The 19,717-nt window shown below is 60.0% G+C and overlaps 2 protein-coding genes across 2 annotated transcripts; both read right to left on the reverse strand.

The window, feature by feature from the left end:
- Positions 1-141: 141 nt before the first annotated feature.
- SUMO3 (small ubiquitin like modifier 3) lies at positions 142-4,062 on the reverse strand. The gene is made up of 4 exons (XM_049785455.1): positions 3,907-4,062; positions 1,768-1,896; positions 638-709; positions 142-388 (listed from the first exon to the last, which is right to left on the reverse strand). Exons 1-4 carry the CDS (start codon positions 3,925-3,927, stop codon positions 296-298), a joined length of 315 nt encoding a protein of 104 aa, XP_049641412.1. The 5' UTR covers positions 3,928-4,062; the 3' UTR covers positions 142-295.
- A 5,319-nt stretch (positions 4,063-9,381) lies between these two features.
- PTTG1IP (PTTG1 interacting protein) lies at positions 9,382-14,030 on the reverse strand. The gene is made up of 6 exons (XM_049785859.1): positions 13,893-14,030; positions 12,187-12,239; positions 10,607-10,715; positions 10,142-10,316; positions 9,892-9,938; positions 9,382-9,600 (listed from the first exon to the last, which is right to left on the reverse strand). Exons 1-6 carry the CDS (start codon positions 13,972-13,974, stop codon positions 9,554-9,556), a joined length of 513 nt encoding a protein of 170 aa, XP_049641816.1. The 5' UTR covers positions 13,975-14,030; the 3' UTR covers positions 9,382-9,553.
- Between the last annotated feature and the right edge of the window lie 5,687 nt (positions 14,031-19,717).

The following is a 19,717-nucleotide window of genomic DNA, read 5'->3' on the forward strand; positions in this document are numbered from 1 at the left end:
ACGGCCGCCTGCTTTCTTGGAGCTTAGAAAAGGGAAAAGGCAGTTTTGTGCGCAGGCCCCTGCCGGGAGACACAGGCCGCAGACGGCATCGCGGCAAACAGACTGCGGGTGAAGTGGCGCCCGCCGCCGGGCCACGGCACCGGCTGTCCACGCGGAGGTCACGGCAGCCCTGGGCAGCTCTCGGCGGAGGGGGGGGTGTGGGCTGCGGCGGGTCCTGGTCCGGCACCCCCCAGGGCTGGCGCGGGCACGTGTCACTACTGAGCAGCAAAGGTGAGGACGGAGCGAGGGGGCGACCCTACAGGCGGTGGCCCATGGGGGAGCAGGTCCCGTGCCGGCCTCCCGTCTGCTGCTGGAACACGTCGATGGTGTCCTCGTCCTCCATCTCCAGCTGCGGGACGAAGGCAGGGAGCGGCGTCAGGTGGCACAGGCCCAATCCCCGCAGGGTGTCGGCCACCCGCAGGCCCCCACCCCTCCCACCCCCCAGCAGGCCCTCCACACGAGCTCTCCCACAATCCAGGTAGCCCGCCCGGAGCGTCAGAGCCACTCGGGGAGCCCAGGAGGCTGGCGAGGGCCCATGCCCGCTCTGGCCTCGGCAGCCTCGAGCCGATAGTCCCACCCACCCCACCCCCGCACCTACCTGGGCCGGAGTGTCTGTCTCGTTAATGGGCTGCCCATCGAACCGGAACCTAATCTGCCTCATTGACAAACCCTGGAAGAACAGAAATCATGGGGGTCCCCGTCTGAGGAGGCCCCGTGTTTGGGCCCATGATGGTCCAACCCCCCCACCTACAGCTTTCCCAAATGCTGCACTGTAGTATATGAAAAAGTTTCCATAGATTATTCTGGGAATTGTTGTCTATAAAAGTATTTCCTTAGGATTGTTCTGTGACTATTGCCCCACCTAGCCCTCCCAGGTGGGGGCGCTGTGGAGTTGGCAATCAATAGCTTGATGGAGAGGGGAGAGGGGGCCTTTTGCGAAAGCTGTTTTCAGGCTGCAAGAGGATTCTCTCGCTCTCTCTCTTTGCCCAATCTTTTACACCCTAGCCTTCTTGTCTGTGTGGATTATTATTTGCTGCGGATAAATAGTACCAAGGTCTCCCCCCAAAGGGGACAAGGGGATGGGAAGTAATTTCTCATTCTGGGGACTGTTCTTGGATTCACAAATACCCAACAAAGGATTTAACAGCCCAGATAATTTACACTGCACCAGCACATCAGACCCTCCCTGCTGCCCTTGCAGTATCTCGCTGGTGCCCCAGGCCCTTTTGCAGAGACTCCCACGTGGGGACACTGAGGCGGGAAGAAGCCCCCCGCAGAGGGCCAAGTGAGGGGCCATAGGTACATGTAAACACGTATGCAAAGGTACACATGGGCAATGCACGTGAGAACACAGATGCACACAAGTACATGCAGGTATGTGGGAACACGTAAAAGCACAGACACGTTAGCAAAAATGCATGATCACGGGAGCACATAGGAACATTCACATACAAGCACACGTGAATGTGCACACAAACCAGACATGCAAACTGCACATCTATGACACATGAGCACACACACGGGCATGTGCACGAGTCCACAGATACACAAGCACACAGGAGACAAGCACATGAGCAAGGGAACACACTGGAGCGGGGTGCAGAGCCTTGCACACGTGTGGGCCCATACATACACATGGGCCCAACGTGCAAGCACAAGGGTACACATGAGCACACGCACGAGACGAGCACGGGCGCTCACACACGGGCACACAGGGCATGTGCACACCTGCCGCTCGCAGTAGGCCTTCATCAGCTTGCTGAGCGGCGTGTGCCTCTTGATCTTGAACTGCACCACTGAGCCATCCTGCCCTGCCACCTTCAGGTTGATGTGGTCGTTCTCAGTCTTCACACCCTCCTGCCACGACACGGGAGAACACACTCGCGCTCACACTTGCTCTGCAGCGCTGGGCCACTTTCCCGTCCACCCGCCCACCCCAGAGCCTGAGCCACGACCTCTCCGCAGGGCGCCAGGATCTCCAGGCACGGGGCTAAGGCAGGAAGCTCTGCAGCCACAGCCAGGGTCCTGGTCCCACAGGGGAGCCCTCCACATCGGGGTCCAGCCTCACAGTCTGGCGCCTCCACACCCAAGGTGCAGCCCCACCCCGGCTCCCATCCTTAGAGACCCACCACCCATGCCTGTGGATTTGGGGTTCTGGTTACTGGAAATTTCAGTCCAGCACAGGAATGCCTTGGGGACGGCGCATGGCAGGGATGCAGCTCAGGGCCCCAGAGGCCAGGCCAGGCTCTGCCACAGCCACCGCCCTGGACACAACCAGCTTCCTGTGGGTTTGGGGGATTTGTCCTTGTTGCTGCTTTGGCTTTTGGGCCACACCCAGCGGTGCTCAGGTCTGACTCCTGGCTGTGCTCGAGACCAGAGGTGGTGCAGGCAATGAAAATGAGTCAGCCTCGTGCCAAGCGAAAAAGCCCTTTCAAGTCGGTGCTCTGTCGGGTCTTCCGAGCTGGGTTCTCGGGTCCCCATCAGTGGTCTGCCTGCCTGCCGATTCTTCTCTTCTCCTGAAGGCCGGCCTGTCTGTCCTCCACTGTCCGGGCATGGACAGGGCTGTAGCCGACCAGAGCTTGTTCTGTCCCGCCCGAGACTGGCTACCCACAGCGCATCTGCCCTTCGTCCCCATCCTTTCGGAACTGCTCTTTTGTTCGCTTTTCGGTTTTTGGTTGTTGGACAACACCTGGCGGTGCTCAGGGAACCCGAGGGGCCCCACCTCGAGCCATCTGTGTGCCAGGCAGCCCTATGGCTCCTGCATGAGCCTGGTGAAGAGAGACAAGCGCTGTGCTGCGGGGGTGGGGTGGGCAGGAAGCACAGGGTGGGGTGCAGGGTGCTGCTGAGGCACCCAGTGCACCCCAGGAAGGGACTCTCTCTCAGGCATGGGTGGGACCCGCCAAGCAGGCTGCTGATGCTGGAAGCTCGGCCCTTGGCGCCCAGCTGTGACAGGGAAAACCGGGGCTGGAGCTCGCTGGGTCGTGCTTGTCCGCCCAGCAGGAACCAGCCCGGGAGGAGGAAACATAAAGGGGTGAGTGGTGGAGGGGGGGGCTCAGGGGGCGGCTGTGAGAGTCCCCAACGAGGAGAACGCGCGGGAAAAAGGCAATCGCAAAGGCCAGAGTGATAGACAGCACGGCGCGGCAGTGGGGCATTTGCCTTGCACGTTGCTGGCTCGGGATGGACCCACCAGAGCAGGTCGATCCCCGGACCCCATATGGTGTTTCTCGAGCCTGCCAGGGGCGATTTCTGAGCGCAGAGCCAGGAGGAACCGCCGAGCGCCGCCGGGTACGGCAAAAAGAAAAAGGCGAAGAAAAAGAAGGGGGACGCGAAGCAGCAGCGCCGTTCCCCGCCGGACGCAGCAGCAGCCCGAGGCGGGGCGGGGCCGGGGCTTGCCGTAGGCGTGGCCTGGGCGGAGCGCACGCACGGGGCGGGGCCTGCGCGCGGATGGAGCCCTGGGGCGGGGCGGGGCCTGGCCAAGCCGGCGGGGGCGGGCGGGGCCTGAACGTCGAGGAACTGCAGGCGGCGGCTGGGGGCCTCGCGCGGGGCGGGGCGGGGCCGGGCCAATCGCAGGGCGGCTTCCGGGCGGGGCCTGGGCGCGGGGCGGGGTCTGGCCGGGGCCCGTCCAATGGCGGGGCCGACCCGGGGCGGAGCCTGGCGGCGGGGCGGGGCCTTCGGGGCGGGTGGGGGAGGGGAGCCGCGGCCGCCGCGGGCGTGGGGGAGGGGCGGGAGGCCGGAGCCCCGCGAAGCCCGCCGCCGCCCCCCGGCGCCCCGAAACCTCGCCGCGGCCCCGGGTACCGGCGTGCGCGCGCCGCCCGGCCGGGCGGGCCGCGGAGCCGGGGGCGGCCGTCCCGGGGCGGCGGCGCTTACCTTGGGCTTCTCCTCAGACATGGCTGCGCGCGGCGGCGGCGGCGGCGAGGCGAGGCGAGGCGAGGCGAGGCGAGGCGAGGCGCGGCGAGGCGAAGGCGGCAGCGCGGAGCGAGCGCGTCACTCCCGGCCCCGCCGTCTCCCGCCGCAACTGCCCGCGGGGGCCGCGCTTTTCCCCGGGCGCGGCGCGCCGATTGGCCCGCGCGGGGTCACGTGGCGCTGCGCGTGCACGAGGCGCGCGGCCCGCGGCGTCGGGGGCGCGCTCGGGCGGACGGGCTCCGGCGGCTGCGCATGCGGGGCGGGGCGGGGCGGGCCCTGCGCGCCCCCGCCGCCGGGTGGGCCTCGAGCCGCGCGCGCAGACCCGCCGGCCTGCCCTGGTCCCCGCCGAGCCAGCGCCCCGAGGCCTGGCCGGCTGCGTGCGGGAGGTGCCCGGGCGGCCTCGGACCCCGCCGGAGCACTCCGCTGCCCGGTCCCGGCTCGCAGCCCTGCCGCCCCGCACCCAAGACTGTCTGTCGCGCGCAGCCCGCGCCCCCAGCCCTCGCTCCCTGCCACGCGCAGACCCGGCGACCTCGAGCAGGGACGCGCCCGTGGCGGTGGACGGCTCCCCAGTCGCAGGGGGCCGCTCCAGGCCCATCCCGGGCACTGCCAGGACGGGAGAGAGCCCGACCGCGGCTGCGTGTGGCCCACGAGCCGGCCGAGGACACGGTCGCAGCGCGCAGTCGTCGCCGGACCCCTGGCAGGGCTGGGGGGGAGGAAGGAAGGAAGGAAGGAAGGAAGGAAGGAAGGAAAGGAGGGAAGGAGGAAGGAAGAAGGGAGGGAAGGAAGGGGGAAGGAGGAAGAAGGGGGAGGAAGGAGGAAGGAAAGGAGGGAAGGAGGAAGGAAGAAGGGAGGGAAGGAAGGAAAGAAGGAAGGGGGAAGGAGGAAGAAGGGGGGAGGAAGGAGGAAGGAAGGAAGGAAGCAAGCCTCTGGACTGTCTCTCCGGCCTACACCGCTCTTCGGAGCTTTCGGGACTCAGCCCGGGGACTCCGCGCAGCTGTGCCCAGGGATCGCCCCCGGGGTGTCGGGGCGCAAAGCACAGTCCCGTACGTTCAACGTGTGCTCGGTGCGGTGTTGAGCCCTGGTCTTGAGGGACACAGCGAACCGCCACCAGACAGAACCCCCCGAGAGCGGCCGGTGGCACCCTCGGTGTGTGCTGGGCAGCCACGGCCTGGGACTGGACCTGGCGGGAGTCGGCTGGCTCTCCCGTGTCTGTGGCCCACGCACACCCCCGCCGGGGCGCCCACCGGGCCCGGCACGCAGGAGCGACGGGAGACGGCTCCCACCGGTCCAAGACCCCAGCCCCTGAGCGGGGACCGGCTTGGCCTCACCAGCTCACGGCCTTTCTGCCACGGTCCGCAGCCCCCAGGCAACCTCTGGAGAACAGCAGCCGCACATAAAAAGCAAAAAACCTCCAGCAACGCGGGTGACGATTCCACGTGTGGGTGGGGCTCAGGGTGTGCAAGGAGGCACGCATGGTCCTTCCAGGTCGAGTCAGTCAGCACTGAGCACCGAGCCAAGAGTCATCCCCAGGAACCGTTGGGCCAACAAGGAGAGGGATGCTGGGCACCGAGCAGCAGAGCCAGGTCCTCACGTGTGTGACCACGCCAGAGGCCAGATGAGAAGCTCACAGCCGGGACCCTGGAACCCAACACCGTCCGGGGAAAAGGAGGAGTAACCGGAAAACACTGTAAGAGGCTCGGGCAGGAGTGAGGCTGTTTGCCTCGCCTAGCCGACCAGGGTTCGACTCCCGGTATCACACAGTGTTCCCCAAGCCTGACAGGAGTGAGCCCTGAGCATTGCCAAGTGTGGCCCCAAATAAAAACCTGTGAAGGTCCGAGATAGTACAGAGGATCAGGTGTTTGCCGTGAGTGCGGCTGACCTCTCGGATCCCTGGCACCGAATGGTCCAACAAGCACCACCAGCCATGAACCCTGAACACAAAGCCAGAAGTAAACAGCAAGCAAGCGCGCACGCACACACACACACACACTCACTCACTCTCTGCAAGTGATGCGTTTACTGAGAAGTTCGAGATAAAAATAAAGTGAAACCTCAAAATGGCAAATGCTGTGTTCCGTGTGTGGTTAGACATAGCGGAACAGATGACCCATAAACTGGAAGATGGATCAGAAAGACGCAGAAGGGACAGGGACAGGACTTGGAGGCAGGGTCGCCTCTATTGAATCAGGGGAAGGACCGTGTGAGCTTTCGTCCGTCCAAAACACTCACATAGTCTAGGCAGCAGCACGAAATGCCAGAGCCAGCTTCAGAGCTCAAGATGAAACCCACCTCACTGGGGAAGGAGCCAAGGGCCCTGAAAGACTCCAACCTCCTTCCATCGTTTTTGTTTGTTGTGTTTGGGGGCCACACCCCGAAGCGCTCATGGGGTTACTCCTGGTAAACGCTATCGCTCCAGCCCCCAATCTAAATGACGAGCATTTGGAGGCTATCGGACACGACCAGCACCCTGTGAGGAGCCAGACACCAAGAGGACAGGTGTGGGCAGCAGGCAGGTGGTCTCCTTCCAAAGGCAAGGACAGCAGTGACCTACCTCGGGGTGAGGTCAGTCCTGTGAGAGGCAGGGTCAGCAGTTGGGCAAACATCCAACCACTCACCCACCATTTATTCACTCGCCCTTCTGTCCACTCACCACCACCCCATCCTCCCACCGACCCTCCCCACTCCCCAATATCCCTCCTCACTGGCAAATAACTGCATAGGCTAGCCAAGGGAACAGATGCCCGTCGCATGACATCAAGGAGATGGTGGGGATGCCCCGGAATTCTCACTGGTATTTCCAGATGGGAGGTGCTGGGAGATTCAGAGCAAGTGACAGTGCTGGCAGCTCTGCCAGTGGCCAGGAGGGAGCAATGAGTCGCGCTGGGGCAGTTGGGGCTGCAGGCTGTGGGGTGAGCTCTGGACATGGTCTTCCCTCCCCATGTGGACATAGCCCAGTACCCAGCCCTCGGAGGGACCGTGGGGGGGGGGGTACATTTGAGGCCTTCCCAGCTCTGGTCTTAGTGCCCAGGGCTCTGAGCCCCACGCCCACACTGCACCAAGGAGACAAGGCGGGAGAGCCCGTACCCAGGTCTCCGCTGTACAGACACGAGGGGCTCATAAGTGTGCTGGGGGGGGCTGCTAGTAAGGGACACACAGGACAGGGATTCACCCCCCATCTACCCTGTACCCCTTCTTCCCCTCAACAGCCTCCTCCATTCCAGCCCAGGCACTGGGCTGCTGCTGGGCCCCCGTGAGTCAGAGACAACGCAGCTCTCCTGTCAGCAGGCACAGCTGATGCCCTCCAGTGCCCTGCTGTGTGCCAGGCTCCTGCCTGCATGCCAAGTGGGCGTGTTGGCCCTGTATATCGCTTTACCTGGGGACCTGCTGGTGGCCTAGTCCCCCATGCAGTCAGTGGAGCCAGTTCCTTTCTCCAGTCATAGCCTGGGTGAGCTGTCCTGTGCTGCTCAAAAACTCCAGCTGGCACCTCACCTTTGACAGGGTTTGGGGCAGGTGCCAGTGGGGCCCATGAATCCGTGGACCTGCCTTCTCTGCCTACGGACCACCAGAGGCTTACACCCCCAGACCCAGAGGACTTAAAAGCGGACAGGGCTGGAGCCACAGCACAGCAGCCAGCACTCTGGCCTTGCAGGCGACCAACCCAGCTCAATACCCGATATCCTACATGGCTCTTCTAGGAGTTCCCAGAAGATCCCAAGGAATGGCCAAACACCAAAAAAGTGAAGGGCCGGATGTGATGCAACAGTAGAGTAACAGGGAGAACCTTCAGTACAACCAGAAGGACCACAGGACACTGGACCTGCAGTAAACCAGGTGACCCAAGGACCAGCAGGAGGGTGGGAAGGTCAGCCTCTCCGAAGCTAGCAGTGCAGAGCAGGGACAGGCCCATGTGTGGAGAAGAAACGTGTAGTCACAACAGGCAACCCTTCATCGTAGTGACCGAGGGCCCAGGGCCATGAGGACAGGCCCTGGCTGGGCCCAAACCCAAACCAAGTCACAGATACTTTTCATTTGCTTTGGGAAACCACACACAGCATTGCCCAGGCTTCCTTTTGGCCCAGCACTCAGATCACCCCTGGTTGGGCTTGGAGAACCGCACAGTCTGTGAGGTAAACGTCCTTCCACCCCCAAAACATGTTTGGTCTGGAGTCCACACCTGGCAGGGCTCAGATGTGGTACTGAGCACTGCAGCCTGAAGCCTGGCCAACCATGTGCAACAAGCACTGCCAGGGCCCAGTCGTGGGCAACATGGAGGTGGAGATACTGGTCTGCCCACATGTGCCCTATCAGCGAATGAGGCACCAACGAGGGGAGGCCAGGACCCCTAGCAAAATCCCAGCATGAGGAAGGCCACAACCAAGGACCTCCTGGATGACCTTTGACCTTCCCACCCTGAGGTTACCTAGGACTTCTGACCTGCCACCCAAAGACGGGATGCCATGTGACTCCTCAGCAGTGCCCACAGGGCACCCCCGGGCCCGTCTCATCTCCCGGTTTATAATCGTGGTCCTTGCTGCCCTCATAGGTCACCCCGCCGCATCACAGGGGCCCAGTAGAGGCTCTCTCCAGCACGATTCAGCAGGTGCCCCAGGTCTGTTCAGGGCACAGAATCTGACTCAGCCAAGGCCCAGTAAGGAAGGAGCCGCGGCGCACAGGCAGAGAGGCAGGGCCGGAATATTTAGTGAGGCAAAGGCACTGCAGGCGTGACAGTCAGTGAGGCAGCTACACGCTACAGATTAGTACAAAATGGGCAAGGCCCACGTGAACCACTTTTCTGGATCTGCGGGAGACACACTTAGGAATGTTCCGGAAGGCTTGAGTTGCTATTGAATGCTGAGGAGGCGGCAGATATCCGAGCCTGTGGACAGGATGACACAGGCAGGCACGGGAGCCACACTTGGTTATGGGGCCTGCTCCTGGTCTGCTGTTCTGGTCACTCCAGGCCAAGAGCCCGTCTGTGAGGCCATTCAGTGGGGACAGAGATGGTTCCAGGGCCCAGAGGAACAGACCTAGCTGTGGGTTCTGGTAGTGTGATGTGACCCAGTGGGACAGCGATGGTCCCACGGCCCAGAGGAATGGACCTGGCTTTGAGTTTTGCTGGTGTGAGGTCACCCAGTGGGACACAGACGGTTCTGGGGCCCAGGGGGACAGACTGGCAGAGCTGTGCTGTGTGAGACCACTCAGTGCGACGTCGATGGCCCTGAGCCCAGAGGAAAGTGCCGGGCTTGTTGCTCCTTCCCCCTGGGGCTGAGCGGTGGCCAGAAAAGGCAGAGGAAGACACAGCCATGGCCCCAGAGGCTGGCCCGTCCAAAATTCCTGCTGTCCCGGCAGCTCTCTCAGTGGTGTGAATTCCCCCAAGAAGGGGCATGGAAACCCAACTCCCTAAATATACGGCTGCGGGGGACTGTGCTCTGCTGAGTGGGGGCAGCAATCTGGCAGCCAGAGCCGCAGACTGTGCACCCCACAGGCCCTATGTCAGGAGAGGGATAGGCTTGAGGTGCCAACAGCTAATACAGAGAGTGAGAGAGAGAGAAAGAGACAGGCCGAGGTGCCCTGGTGGACGGCCAGGAGGCTGCATAGCCTAGGAGTGGTCTCAGTGGTTCTCGAATCTCGCGTAGGCGTTTTCTTCCTTGAACAGACCTGCACACAAAACACCCCAATCACTAAGGCACCACACCAGCAGGTCAAGGGGCAGGGCGTCAGCTGCACCCCCTCCCGCGACGCTGAACCATGGCACAGTGCCGCGTGTCACCCTGGCTGCGGGCAAACCTGCTCCCCACCCGCCCTGTAGCCTAACTCCAGTCACACAAATGGGTGCAAGCAGGGTGACGGAGGTCCCAGAGGAAGGCGAGTGCAGAACCTGTGGAGGAGTGCTCAGTGTGTGGGGCGGGGAGGGGCTCTCAGAGTGTGAAGGAGAGGAGGGGCTCTCACCATATTTCTTCCTGATCTCGTCATGCCTTGATTTCATCTCTGCTCTCCTGTAACCAAGCAAAGGCCTGAGGTAACAGCAGATCCCTCGGGGGCAGGGGCCTGGGTCACTAAGCCAGGCCGGGGCCAGGTCTGTCCTAGTCTGTCCTGGCAGGTGTGAGGCCCGCAGTGCCGTCCTTGGGAAGGATGTGGGGAGTGGGCAGCTCTGCTCCTGCTCATGGCAGGGCCTTGGCTGGGTGCCTGCCGGCCTCACCTCTCCTCCTGGCGGATGCGTCGCTCCTCACGTTCACGGATGGCCTTCTCCTCCTGCTTGTCGGGCTCCCGACTGCGACGCCGGCGGCGGCAACAGCAGCAGCAGCAGTAGCACACACCCAGCAGGATGCTGCCTCCCACCACCGACATGGCGATGATCAGGGCCTCGAAGTTCACTGGAGGAGAGCGGGCGGGGAGCTGCAGTGCCCCACAATGTCGGCCACCCAGCTGCTCCCCACCCGTCCACCAGGCCCTCAGCACAGCTCAAAAAACCACAGCCCCACACACCCCAGGGCACCCGGGGGGGGGGGCAGCTTCTCTGCACCCCCATACCCTGAAATTGTCCAGCTGCTCACAAAGACAAGAGTTTCAGGTGGCCCGGTGAAGGGGAAGGTATAGTGGGCCCTGCCTCAGGCCACATCTACATCCTGAAACGCTGCTGGCCAGAGGCTCAGGTCGGACTTACCCCAGCAGACACCCCAGCGCGCGGAGCTGAGTTGGCATAGAGAGGCGGGGGGCAGGATCCGGGTGACGGGATAGTCTGAGCAGGTATTGTTCGTGTTGCACCACAGACACTGACAGAGCAAGAGCGAGAGGGACGGTGAAAAACGCCGCCAGCCAGGAGCTGGTGCCTGCTCTGTAGCTAGCTGTAGCCAAGGTCAACCTCAGAGAATGTCTACGGCATGTACTGCTCCAACTCACGAGCACATCTCACCGCCCGGGACAGGGCAGCTCCAGCTCAAAGGCACCTGCCTCAGGACCTTCCATGTTCACACTGGACATGGCAGGGCTAGACTGATGACCACACAGGGCACCACAGACCAGGGGCCGCACGGGCAGGAAAGATGCCAGAGGCCGGAGAGCACAGCGGAGAAGCTTCCCTTCCACCAGGCCTGCACCCCCAGGTTCCATCCCTGGCTCCCCGTATGATTCCAAGCCCTGCCAGGAGAGATCCCTGGGCACAGAACAAGGAGGAAACCCTGAGCCCTGCGTGGCCCCAAGCCAAAGAACAACTCAAAAATGCTGCTGGCTCAGTGACACTGGCCAGGCGCTGTCAGCAGAGCACTTGGCGGTTTCAAAGCTTCACGTCCTGCCAGTGTCCTCCCGAGCCTGCCCAGGAAAAGGATCCCCACAGGAGAGGGGCTGTGCTCCCTTGTACTCCCCAGTGTGGTATAGCATGAAGCCAGGCGAGGCCCTGCAGAGCGCCTGGGGTTTCTGCTCAGGCTGAGGGCAGACAATGCTGCCCGTCCCAGGTCTTTGCACGCACTGGCTGGCACTAGAAGGATGCAGGCACCTCTCCCTCCCCCACTGGCTGGCCAGTCAGGGTTTGGAGCAGGGCAGTGAAGGCAGGATCTTCGCTAGTTGGTTTTTTGAGCCCTACCCTCAGGAATGACTCCTCGCTCTGCACTCAGGAGTCACTCCCGGGATATGAAGGACCGAACACCAGTCAGCTGTATGCTCTGTCCTATCACTCGGGCACCAATGTAAGAACACAGGCCTTGCCAGGGCACCCAGAAGATGGCTCAGGGCTGCCCAATTACAAAGTCAGAAGCGACATCTAGGGTAGATGGTCTTGTCACAACAAGCAACCACGTGACGTGCCGCAAACGGGATCCCCAACATAGTGACAAGCATCCCTCACCCCCAACAGCAAGAAGGAACGTTCCAAACTTCCGCACAGACTGACCTGGGGGTTCGAGGCTCGCTAAGCCCCCAGGTCGGGACCTCACAGGTTTATTTCCCAAACACCCGACCTGGGCCAGCTACCCTCCACAGTCTCATGGCTCACCCAGAGCGATGTGGACAAAAATGAGGAGGCCCAGTCCAACAGGTGCTGCATTAACAGCCTAGTTGAGCCCCACACTGACCCCTGGCCCCCAGAAGTGGCACTGACCCACAGGCAGGCACTGCTGAGTACTAACCAGAGGTGGACACTAACCAGAGAGTAGACACTAACCAGAGGTGGACACTAACCAGAGGTGGACACTAACCAGAGGTGGACACTAACCAGAGAGTGGAGACGGGCATTAGCAGAGGGATACTCACCGAGGCATTGCTCAGGCACTCCTGGCACGTCTTGTTGGTATACTGGAAACAGGCTATGGGCAGGAAGAAACATATCCGTGAGCCCCGGGCCTGCCCTTAAGTACCCAAGGAGCTCTGGGAGACAGGCCTAAGGCAGAGCCTAGGAATCCCAGGAGCCATCCCTGGAGATGACCCAGACCCGCAATGGAATTCAGTCATCCCTGACATCCCACAGCTCCCTTGCCGCTTGCAGCGGAACCCTACAAAGCCCAGACACACCTGGGAAGAGTCCCGCTGCACCCCTGGGAAGCTCAGATCCAACCATTTGGCCACACTAAGGTGGAGGGAGCCAGGGGAGTGGGAGTACAGAAAAAGCAGCCTTCATCCTGACCCAGTCCTCCCACTCCACCGCCCCAGAAAACAAGCACACGAGTCCAGGAACATCCCAGCAACTTCATCATCATCACTTTTCGAGTCCAGGAACATCCCAGCAACTTCATCACTTTTCGGTTTGGGGCCACAACCTGCGGTTCTCAGGGGGCCACAGGGATGCCGGAGGTTGAACCGGGGTTGGACATACGCAAGGCAAGCGCCCTCCCCACTGTTCTATTGCTCCTATTGCTCTAGCCGCCCCCCCCCCGAGTGTGAGAAGGTCCCCAAGTCACACTCCTGGGTGAGGGGGTGTGGGGAGCAGACGGGCTGGGTCAGGGAGCACCTACTACAGGACTGGACACTGAGCCCCTGGAGAGGAAGGAGGCAGGCTGGGAGCTGGGGAGGTTGAGACTCCCGGGAATATCAGCTATTTCTGTGCAAGGAGACTAAGGCCAGAGCAGGTTCACAGGGGACTCTGCCCCCTTCGTGCTCGTTCTTGCAGAGACTCAGCGGTGTCAGCAGAGCGCTGCAGGCACCCAGGGTGAGAGAAGGCGGAGGCTGGAGGGGCTGTGGAGGCCCGTCCAAGAGCAGGGTGGGAACAAAGGTCCCTCCCGCTCACCCTGGACAACAGCAGAGTGAGCAGGGCAGAGGGAGCTCCCGCTGGCTGCTAGTGTCAGCCCCCTGGGAGCAGGGGGCTCCAAGAAACAGGCACCGTCCCATGGGCTGCCCCTGAGCACTGGGCCTCACGTAGAAACCAGATGGGTGTGTCCCCAAGAGCTCGCCCCAGGTCCCCTGATGGCCAGACCATGAACATCACGTGGCCAGGGTCCCGGTTGGAGCCCCCAATTCTCGAATCCAACAAGCTTGATCGATACCTTGGGTTTCATTTGCTCACTTTGGAAAAGGAATGAGAAGACAAAGGGACGATGTGAGCAAGCTCGCCCAAGACCCACTTTCTAGCTTCTTCCTTAAGGTCCAGAGACAGAGAGACAGAGACAGACAGACAGACAGAGAGACTGACAGACAGAGAGACCAGAGGTCCGGCCAGGAACGCTGGGGCCTACACGGAACCGACAGTAGGGCGGTGGGGCTGGGTGGAGTGTGGAACCTGTTGTCAGCCCCCCTGCCCATGAACACCCCAACCCCAGGCCCGACCCCCGACTCCTGCGTCTCCAACCCCAGCCCTGACCCCCCTGGGCCTCGGCTCGGACACTGACCCCAACCCCTGCCCACTGTCCGGCCCTGGCCCCGCCCCCGACCGACCCGAACGCCAGCCCTGAACGCCGCCCCGGCCCAACGCTGACCCTGACCCCCGACCCCTGACCTCCGACCCCTCGCCCCGACCCGCCGCTCACCAGTCCCCGCCGCGACCGCCGGGAGCAGCAGCAGGAGCAGCGCGGCGCCCCCCACGAGTGTCCCGCGCGGCAGCGGCGCCATGGCGGACGGCTGGGTCGGACTCAGCCGCGCCGGACCGGGTCCGGGTCCGGGTCCGGGTCGGGTCGGGTCGGCGGCGTTGTCGACGTCCGAGCGGCCCCGCCTCGGGAGCAGCCCTGCAGCCCCGACCGGAAGCGCCGCGCGCCGGAAGTGGGCGGGCGGCCAGTGCGCAGCCGCGGACCCGCCCACCGCGCTTCGCCCCGCCCCCCGGTGGTGCGAGGACACCGCGCCTGCGCAGTGGGGAGGCGCGTCGCGCGTCGGGCCCGCCTCGGGCTGGGACTCGAGACGCCTGCGCGGCTGCTAACGGCCGCCCGCCGCCCGCGGGACCCTCTGGGACTCAGTGCGCCTGCGCGGCGGGGCCCTGGTTGCTCCAGAATCCGGGAAAGGGCCCGGAGAGAGCACCGCGGCGTTTTGCCTTGCAAGCAGCCGATGCAGGACCTAAGGTGCTTGGTTCGAGTCCCGGCGTCCCATTATGGTCCCCCCGTGCCTGCCAGGAGCTATTTCTGAGCAGACAGCCAGGAGTCACCCCTGAGCACCGCCGGGTGTGGCCCAAAATCCAAAAACCAAAAAAGAATCCGGGAAAGGGGTTTCCGGGCTGCCCTCCCGCTGCATGCTAACGATCCAGCCTGGCCTGTGCTTGCTGTGGGCCGCTGTGGGCCGCCCGGGCCAGCCTGCCCCCAACTTTCCGCCAGCTGCTTCAGAGACAATGGGCTGTGCACATCAACAGCATTATTTTTAACTGTGAAACAAGATAAATGGATAATAAACAGTATCCCACGCAGTAAAAAAAAAAAAAAAGGGCAAAGCATTATTTGGGGGAGGCCACACACGGGAGTGCTCAGAGACCCGTGCTCAGGGGTCACTCCTGGGGGGGGCTGAGAGTGCTAACTAACCCCTCTCCCCCATCTTTGCATGCTCACCTTCCTTTGTTGATTCTGTTGTTGTTGTTGTGGGACCACCCCCGGGTTGCTCCTGGCTATGTGCTCTGGACTCACTCCAGGAAAGCTGGGGTGGGTGGGGTGGGATATAGGATCCAGGGAATCGAATCCAGGTCTGCTGCGAGCAAGTCTCACGCTCTGGCCCAGGTGCTGTGACTCCCCACGCTTCCTCACTCACCCTTTTAATGTTTTATGGACCTCACCAGCTTGACCCAGGGTGTCCCATGGGGAAAGGGGCGCTGGGGGCGCCCGGTGGGGCCTCCTGGGAAAGGGGGCTCTGGCTCCAATGGCCCATCTGGGGTCCTGGGTGGGCCCCTCCCGCCCAGTGAAAGAGGAAGCCTCAGTTTCCCCTTGCCAGCTGTTGCAAGCAGCTATTTTCGTCGTCTCCAGTTCCACCCGTTAGACAGTGCGAAAGATCCCCAGGCTCCCTGACACTGAGACTTGACAATTTCCCCAAAACCATAAATTCTGCTCCTTAGGCTCACAAGAGACTAAGAGATAAGGCACAAAACTTAGATTTTTTTTTTTTTTTTGGTTTTGGGGCCACACCCGGTGGTGCTCAGGGGTGACTCTTGGCTGTCTGCTCAGAAATAGCTCCTGGCAGGCACGGGGGACCCTATGGGACACCGGGATTCGAACCAACCACCTTAGGTCCTGGATCGGCTGCTTGCAAGGCAAACACCGCTGTGCTATTTCTCCAGGCCCACAAAACTTAGATTTACGGTGAAATATGGAACCGAAAGTGAACCAGCCTGAGTGGGAATGAAAACGTTCATTTTAGCACAAACGGACCATAAATTAACAAGACATCTATCACGAGCAAACTGAAACCTTGGAAAAACCCAGTTTCAGCAGAACAAAACAAAAACAGGGCAGAAGCGATAGTACAGCAGGGAGGACTTTTGCCTCACATGCAGCTGACCTAGGCTCAACCCCCTGCATCCCACAGGTTCCCCCAAGCCCAACCAGGAGTGCAGGAAAGGTAAAAGACATAAAATAATTTTTCTCTGCAGCTTCCCAAGGACTCCCCCTTGACCAAAAGATACATTAACTGTTGAGCTTCACAGGACCCCACCCCTTCCTAAATCCCAGGAACTTGTCCTTGACATTTTAACTTTGCAAACCTCCTGACTTGAGGCTATCTAAGTCTTGCAGAAATGTAACTGAGCAAACGCCAAGTGTCAGTACTCCCTGAAATGGACCACCCTACTGGAAGCTATATAAAGGCTTGTTAGATCTGGTTCGAGGTTCTCTCATCCTCTGGGAGGGCCCCTGCATGCTCGTATAATAAAACCCCTTGCTTTTGCATGGTCTCTGCCTCTTGGAGTCAGAGGGGTGCGTGTGGAATTCCCAACCTTATCAGGTTTGGTTTGTTTTGGGGGCCACATCCGGCAATATACAAGGATTACTCCTGGGAGGTTCAGGGGAGCATATAGGATGCCTAGGATCAAACCCTGGTCAGCCATGGCAGGTGCCCTACCGCTCCAGCCCCTAAACTTTCCCATCTTTTGTTATTTAATAAACTTTTCCATCTATTGCACTCTGCTTATAGTCATCTCCTCGCCTCCCTCAATTGCAGCTGCAAAACCTAGAAGCCTCAGGCAAGCTCTTCGTACAGGACAAATCTTTTCCTTATAGCCGCTTCTGCACATTTCTAGTGCAGGGCTCGTGAGGTGCTAGAAAAGGCATCCCAGATCCCCCACTGAACTCCCCACTCCCCTTTATAGTCAGTGCCTCCATGCTTCATATGTCCCACAGGTCCCCAGACATCTGGGTCCTGGGGAGCCTGGTGTCCCCGCCCACCATCGGGGCAGAGCCAGGTCCAGTGTCTGGGTGACCTGCCCCAAGGTGGACGGTCAGATGAAGCAGGGTAGTGGCAAAGAAATAATACACCAAGCAGTGAGTTAAAGTTTCACAGGAGTTAGTTTGTTTTTTCCTCTTGGCCTCTCCCTGCCATGTGCTTTTCCTGCCGAGCCAAAACCAGCCCTAAACCTCCTCTTTAGTCTCCAAAATTAAATCCACCAGGGAGGGGGAAGGTTCTGTAATCCAGGTGGGTTTTTACATCCCGAAAGAGAGTTAGAGAAAAAGGAAGCTGGGGGAACACCTTTGTGTAGGTTTTCACTAGGTTCACTTTGTAACGGGAGCACATTATGGCCCTGTGCCATGATTATGGCCCAGCAGTAGGATTTTGACTCCGTGACTGTCTGGCTCCCTGGTTTGTCTCGACAACAGGTGACCCGTGAAGTCTGGGATGACTGTTGTACCTGCTGTCACCTGGGAACTGCTGGGAGGGGACTGTCTGGGGCTTGATGAGGTGGCTCCAGCAGGTCAGATATTAACCTCAAGAGCAGCACTGCCCAGCGGACTGGATGGTTTCAGAGGGATCTGGAAAGTTATGTGGTTTCAACACGGGTCAGTGGCAGGCTCTGCTGTTGGAGGGGGCCGACAGGATGCCCGTGGCCACAGATCACGTTCCTGGGCCTCAGGGGAGATCTAGCTGCCTCCCAGATGTGGAAACTGGGCGGGGCACAGTCCAACTTTGGATTTTTGGTTGTGCCTTTGTTTTTATTTGGGGGCAATACTCGACAGAGCTCAGGGGTGTACCCAGCTCTGCGCTCAGAAATCGTTCCTGGCAGGTTAGGGGGACCATATTGATACCAGGGATCGAACGTGGCTTGGCTTCGTGCAAGGAAATGCTCTTCCTGTTGTACTAACGCTCTGACCCACACAGTGCAGCTTTGGTCCATCCAAGGAGCCAGTCTCTGAGCCCCTAACTCATCCCCAAATCCTCCTCGTCCCCTGAAGGGTGGCAGGAAGTTGGGGAACACTACAAGTCAACAACCTAAGCAGGTCCCTGCTGCTCACTGACCCCCTGTTCACCAAGGTTGTTAGGAACAGAGCTCGGCTTAGACAGGGACGCCAGGGATGACCCCGCACTGATGGCTTCGGGGGAGTCCCATGGGCAAAGTCATCTCTGGGGGTCCGTGGAACAGTGGTTACGGGATACATATGGGGAGAGCTGAGCTCTTGGCTTGGCAGGCGTGGCACAGAGTCAGCTTTGACCCAAGATTTGGAACACAATCAAGTGAGAAAGTCACCAGCCAGACCAGCAACCACATGTCCTGTTCGTGGGCAGTCCTGAGGGACAGCATAGCAGGGTGGACCCCAACCCTCAGGGTGCCTGTGCCTCCTTCCCCTCAGTGCATCCCATCTCAGAGGAATCACCCAGCTGGCTGCAGAGGTGAGGTCTCCCCCTTTTGATTTTTTTAAAATTTATTTTGGTTTTAGGGTCCCACTCACCAACACTCAGGGAATACTCCTGGTTCTACACTCAGAAATCTGTTCCTGACAGGCTCGGGGAACCACATGGGATGCTGGGGATAGAAACTGGGTTCTTCCGCACAAATGCCCTATAACTGTGCCATCACTCCGGCCCTATTTTATTTGTTTGTTTGTTTGTTTGTTTGTTTTGGTCTTTGGGCTACACCTGGCAGGGCTCAGGGGTTACTCCTGGCTCTGCACTCAGAAATTAATCACAGGGGCCAGGGCAGTGGTGCAGCAGTAGGGTGTTTGATTTGCACGTGGCTGAACCAGGGCAGACCGTGGTTTGATTCCCTGGCATCTTATATGGTCCCCCAAGCCAGGAGTGATTTCTGAGTACATAGCCAGGAGTAACTCCTGAGCATCACTGGGTGTGGCCCAAAATTTTCGAAGGAAGGAAGGAAGGGAAAGGGAGAAAGAAAGAAAAAGGAAGGAAGGAAGGGAGGGAGGGAGGGAGGGAGGGAGGGAGGGAGGGAGGGAGGGAGGGAGAAAGAGAAAGAAAGGAAGGAAGGAAGGAAGGAAGGAAGGAAGGAAGGAAGGAAGGAAGGAAGGAAGGAAGGAAGGAAGGAAGGAAGGAAGGAAGGAAGGAAGGGAAAAAGAAAGAAAGAGAAGGAAGGAAGGGAGGGAGGGAGGGAGAAAGAGAAAGAGAGAAAGGAAGGAAGGAAGGAACGAAGGAAGGAAGGAAGGAAGGAACGAAGGAAGGAAGAGAAAAAGAAAGAGAAGGAAGGGAGGGAGGGAGGGAGAAAGAGAAAGAGAGAAAGGAAGGAAGGAAGGAAGGAAGGAAGGAAGAGAAAAAGAAAGAGAAAAAGAAAGAAAGAGAAGGAAGGAAGGAAGGAAGGAAGGAAGGAAGGAAGGAAGGAAGGAAGGAAGGAAGGAAGGAAGGAATTAGTCCTAGCATGCTTGGGGGACTGTATGGGATGCCAAGAATGGAGCCCAGGTCAGCCATGTGCCAGGCAAATGCCCTCTCCCCTATGCTGTCGGTCTGGTCCTTTTATTTTATTTTATTTTATTATTTTATTTTATTTTTGGGTCACACCCGGCAGCGCTCAGGGGTTACTCCTGGCCTTATGCTCAGAAATCACTCCTGGCAGGCTAAGGGGACCATATGGGATGCCGGGATTTGAACCACCGATCTTCTGCATGCAAGGCAAATGTTTTACCTCCATGCTATCTCTCCGGCCCCTTATTTTATTTTTATTTTTTGTTGGTTTCTGGGCCACACCCCGTGGTGCTTAGGGATTAGTCCTGGCTCTGCACTCAGGAATCATTCCTGGCAGGCTCCATGGATCATATGGAATGCCAGGATCTAACTGCATCAGCCACGTGTAAGGCAAATGCCCTCCCCACTGTGCTGTCGCCTCACCCCCAGCCACACCCCTTTTACAAAAAGTGCATTTTGTTTGTTTTTGGTTCACACTGTAATGCTCAGGGCTTGCTTGTGTCTTAGTGCTCAGGGATCACTCCTGCTGGACTGGAGGGACCCTTTG

Source organism: Suncus etruscus, chromosome 13 (genome assembly GCF_024139225.1).
Source record: "Suncus etruscus isolate mSunEtr1 chromosome 13, mSunEtr1.pri.cur, whole genome shotgun sequence".
Taxonomy (NCBI): Eukaryota; Metazoa; Chordata; class Mammalia; order Eulipotyphla; family Soricidae; genus Suncus; species Suncus etruscus.

Coding starts and splice junctions, on each gene's coding strand:
- SUMO3 (XM_049785455.1), bottom strand. CDS start 3,927: ATGTCTGAGGAGAAGCCCAAG. Junction 1,897..3,906: donor TGTCTGAGGAGAAGCCCAAG/GTAAGCGCCGCC, acceptor GTGTCGTGGCAG/GAGGGTGTGAAGACTGAGAA. Junction 710..1,767: donor AGGCCTACTGCGAGCGGCAG/GTGTGCACATGC, acceptor CTGTTCTTCCAG/GGTTTGTCAATGAGGCAGAT.
- PTTG1IP (XM_049785859.1), bottom strand. CDS start 13,974: ATGGCGCCGCTGCCGCGCGGGACACTCGTGGGGGGCGCCGCGCTGCTC. Junction 12,240..13,892: donor GGCGGTCGCGGCGGGGACTG/GTGAGCGGCGGG, acceptor TCCTGCCCATAG/CCTGTTTCCAGTATACCAAC. Junction 10,317..10,606: donor GCGCTGGGGTGTCTGCTGGG/GTAAGTCCGACC, acceptor GCTCTCCTCCAG/TGAACTTCGAGGCCCTGATC.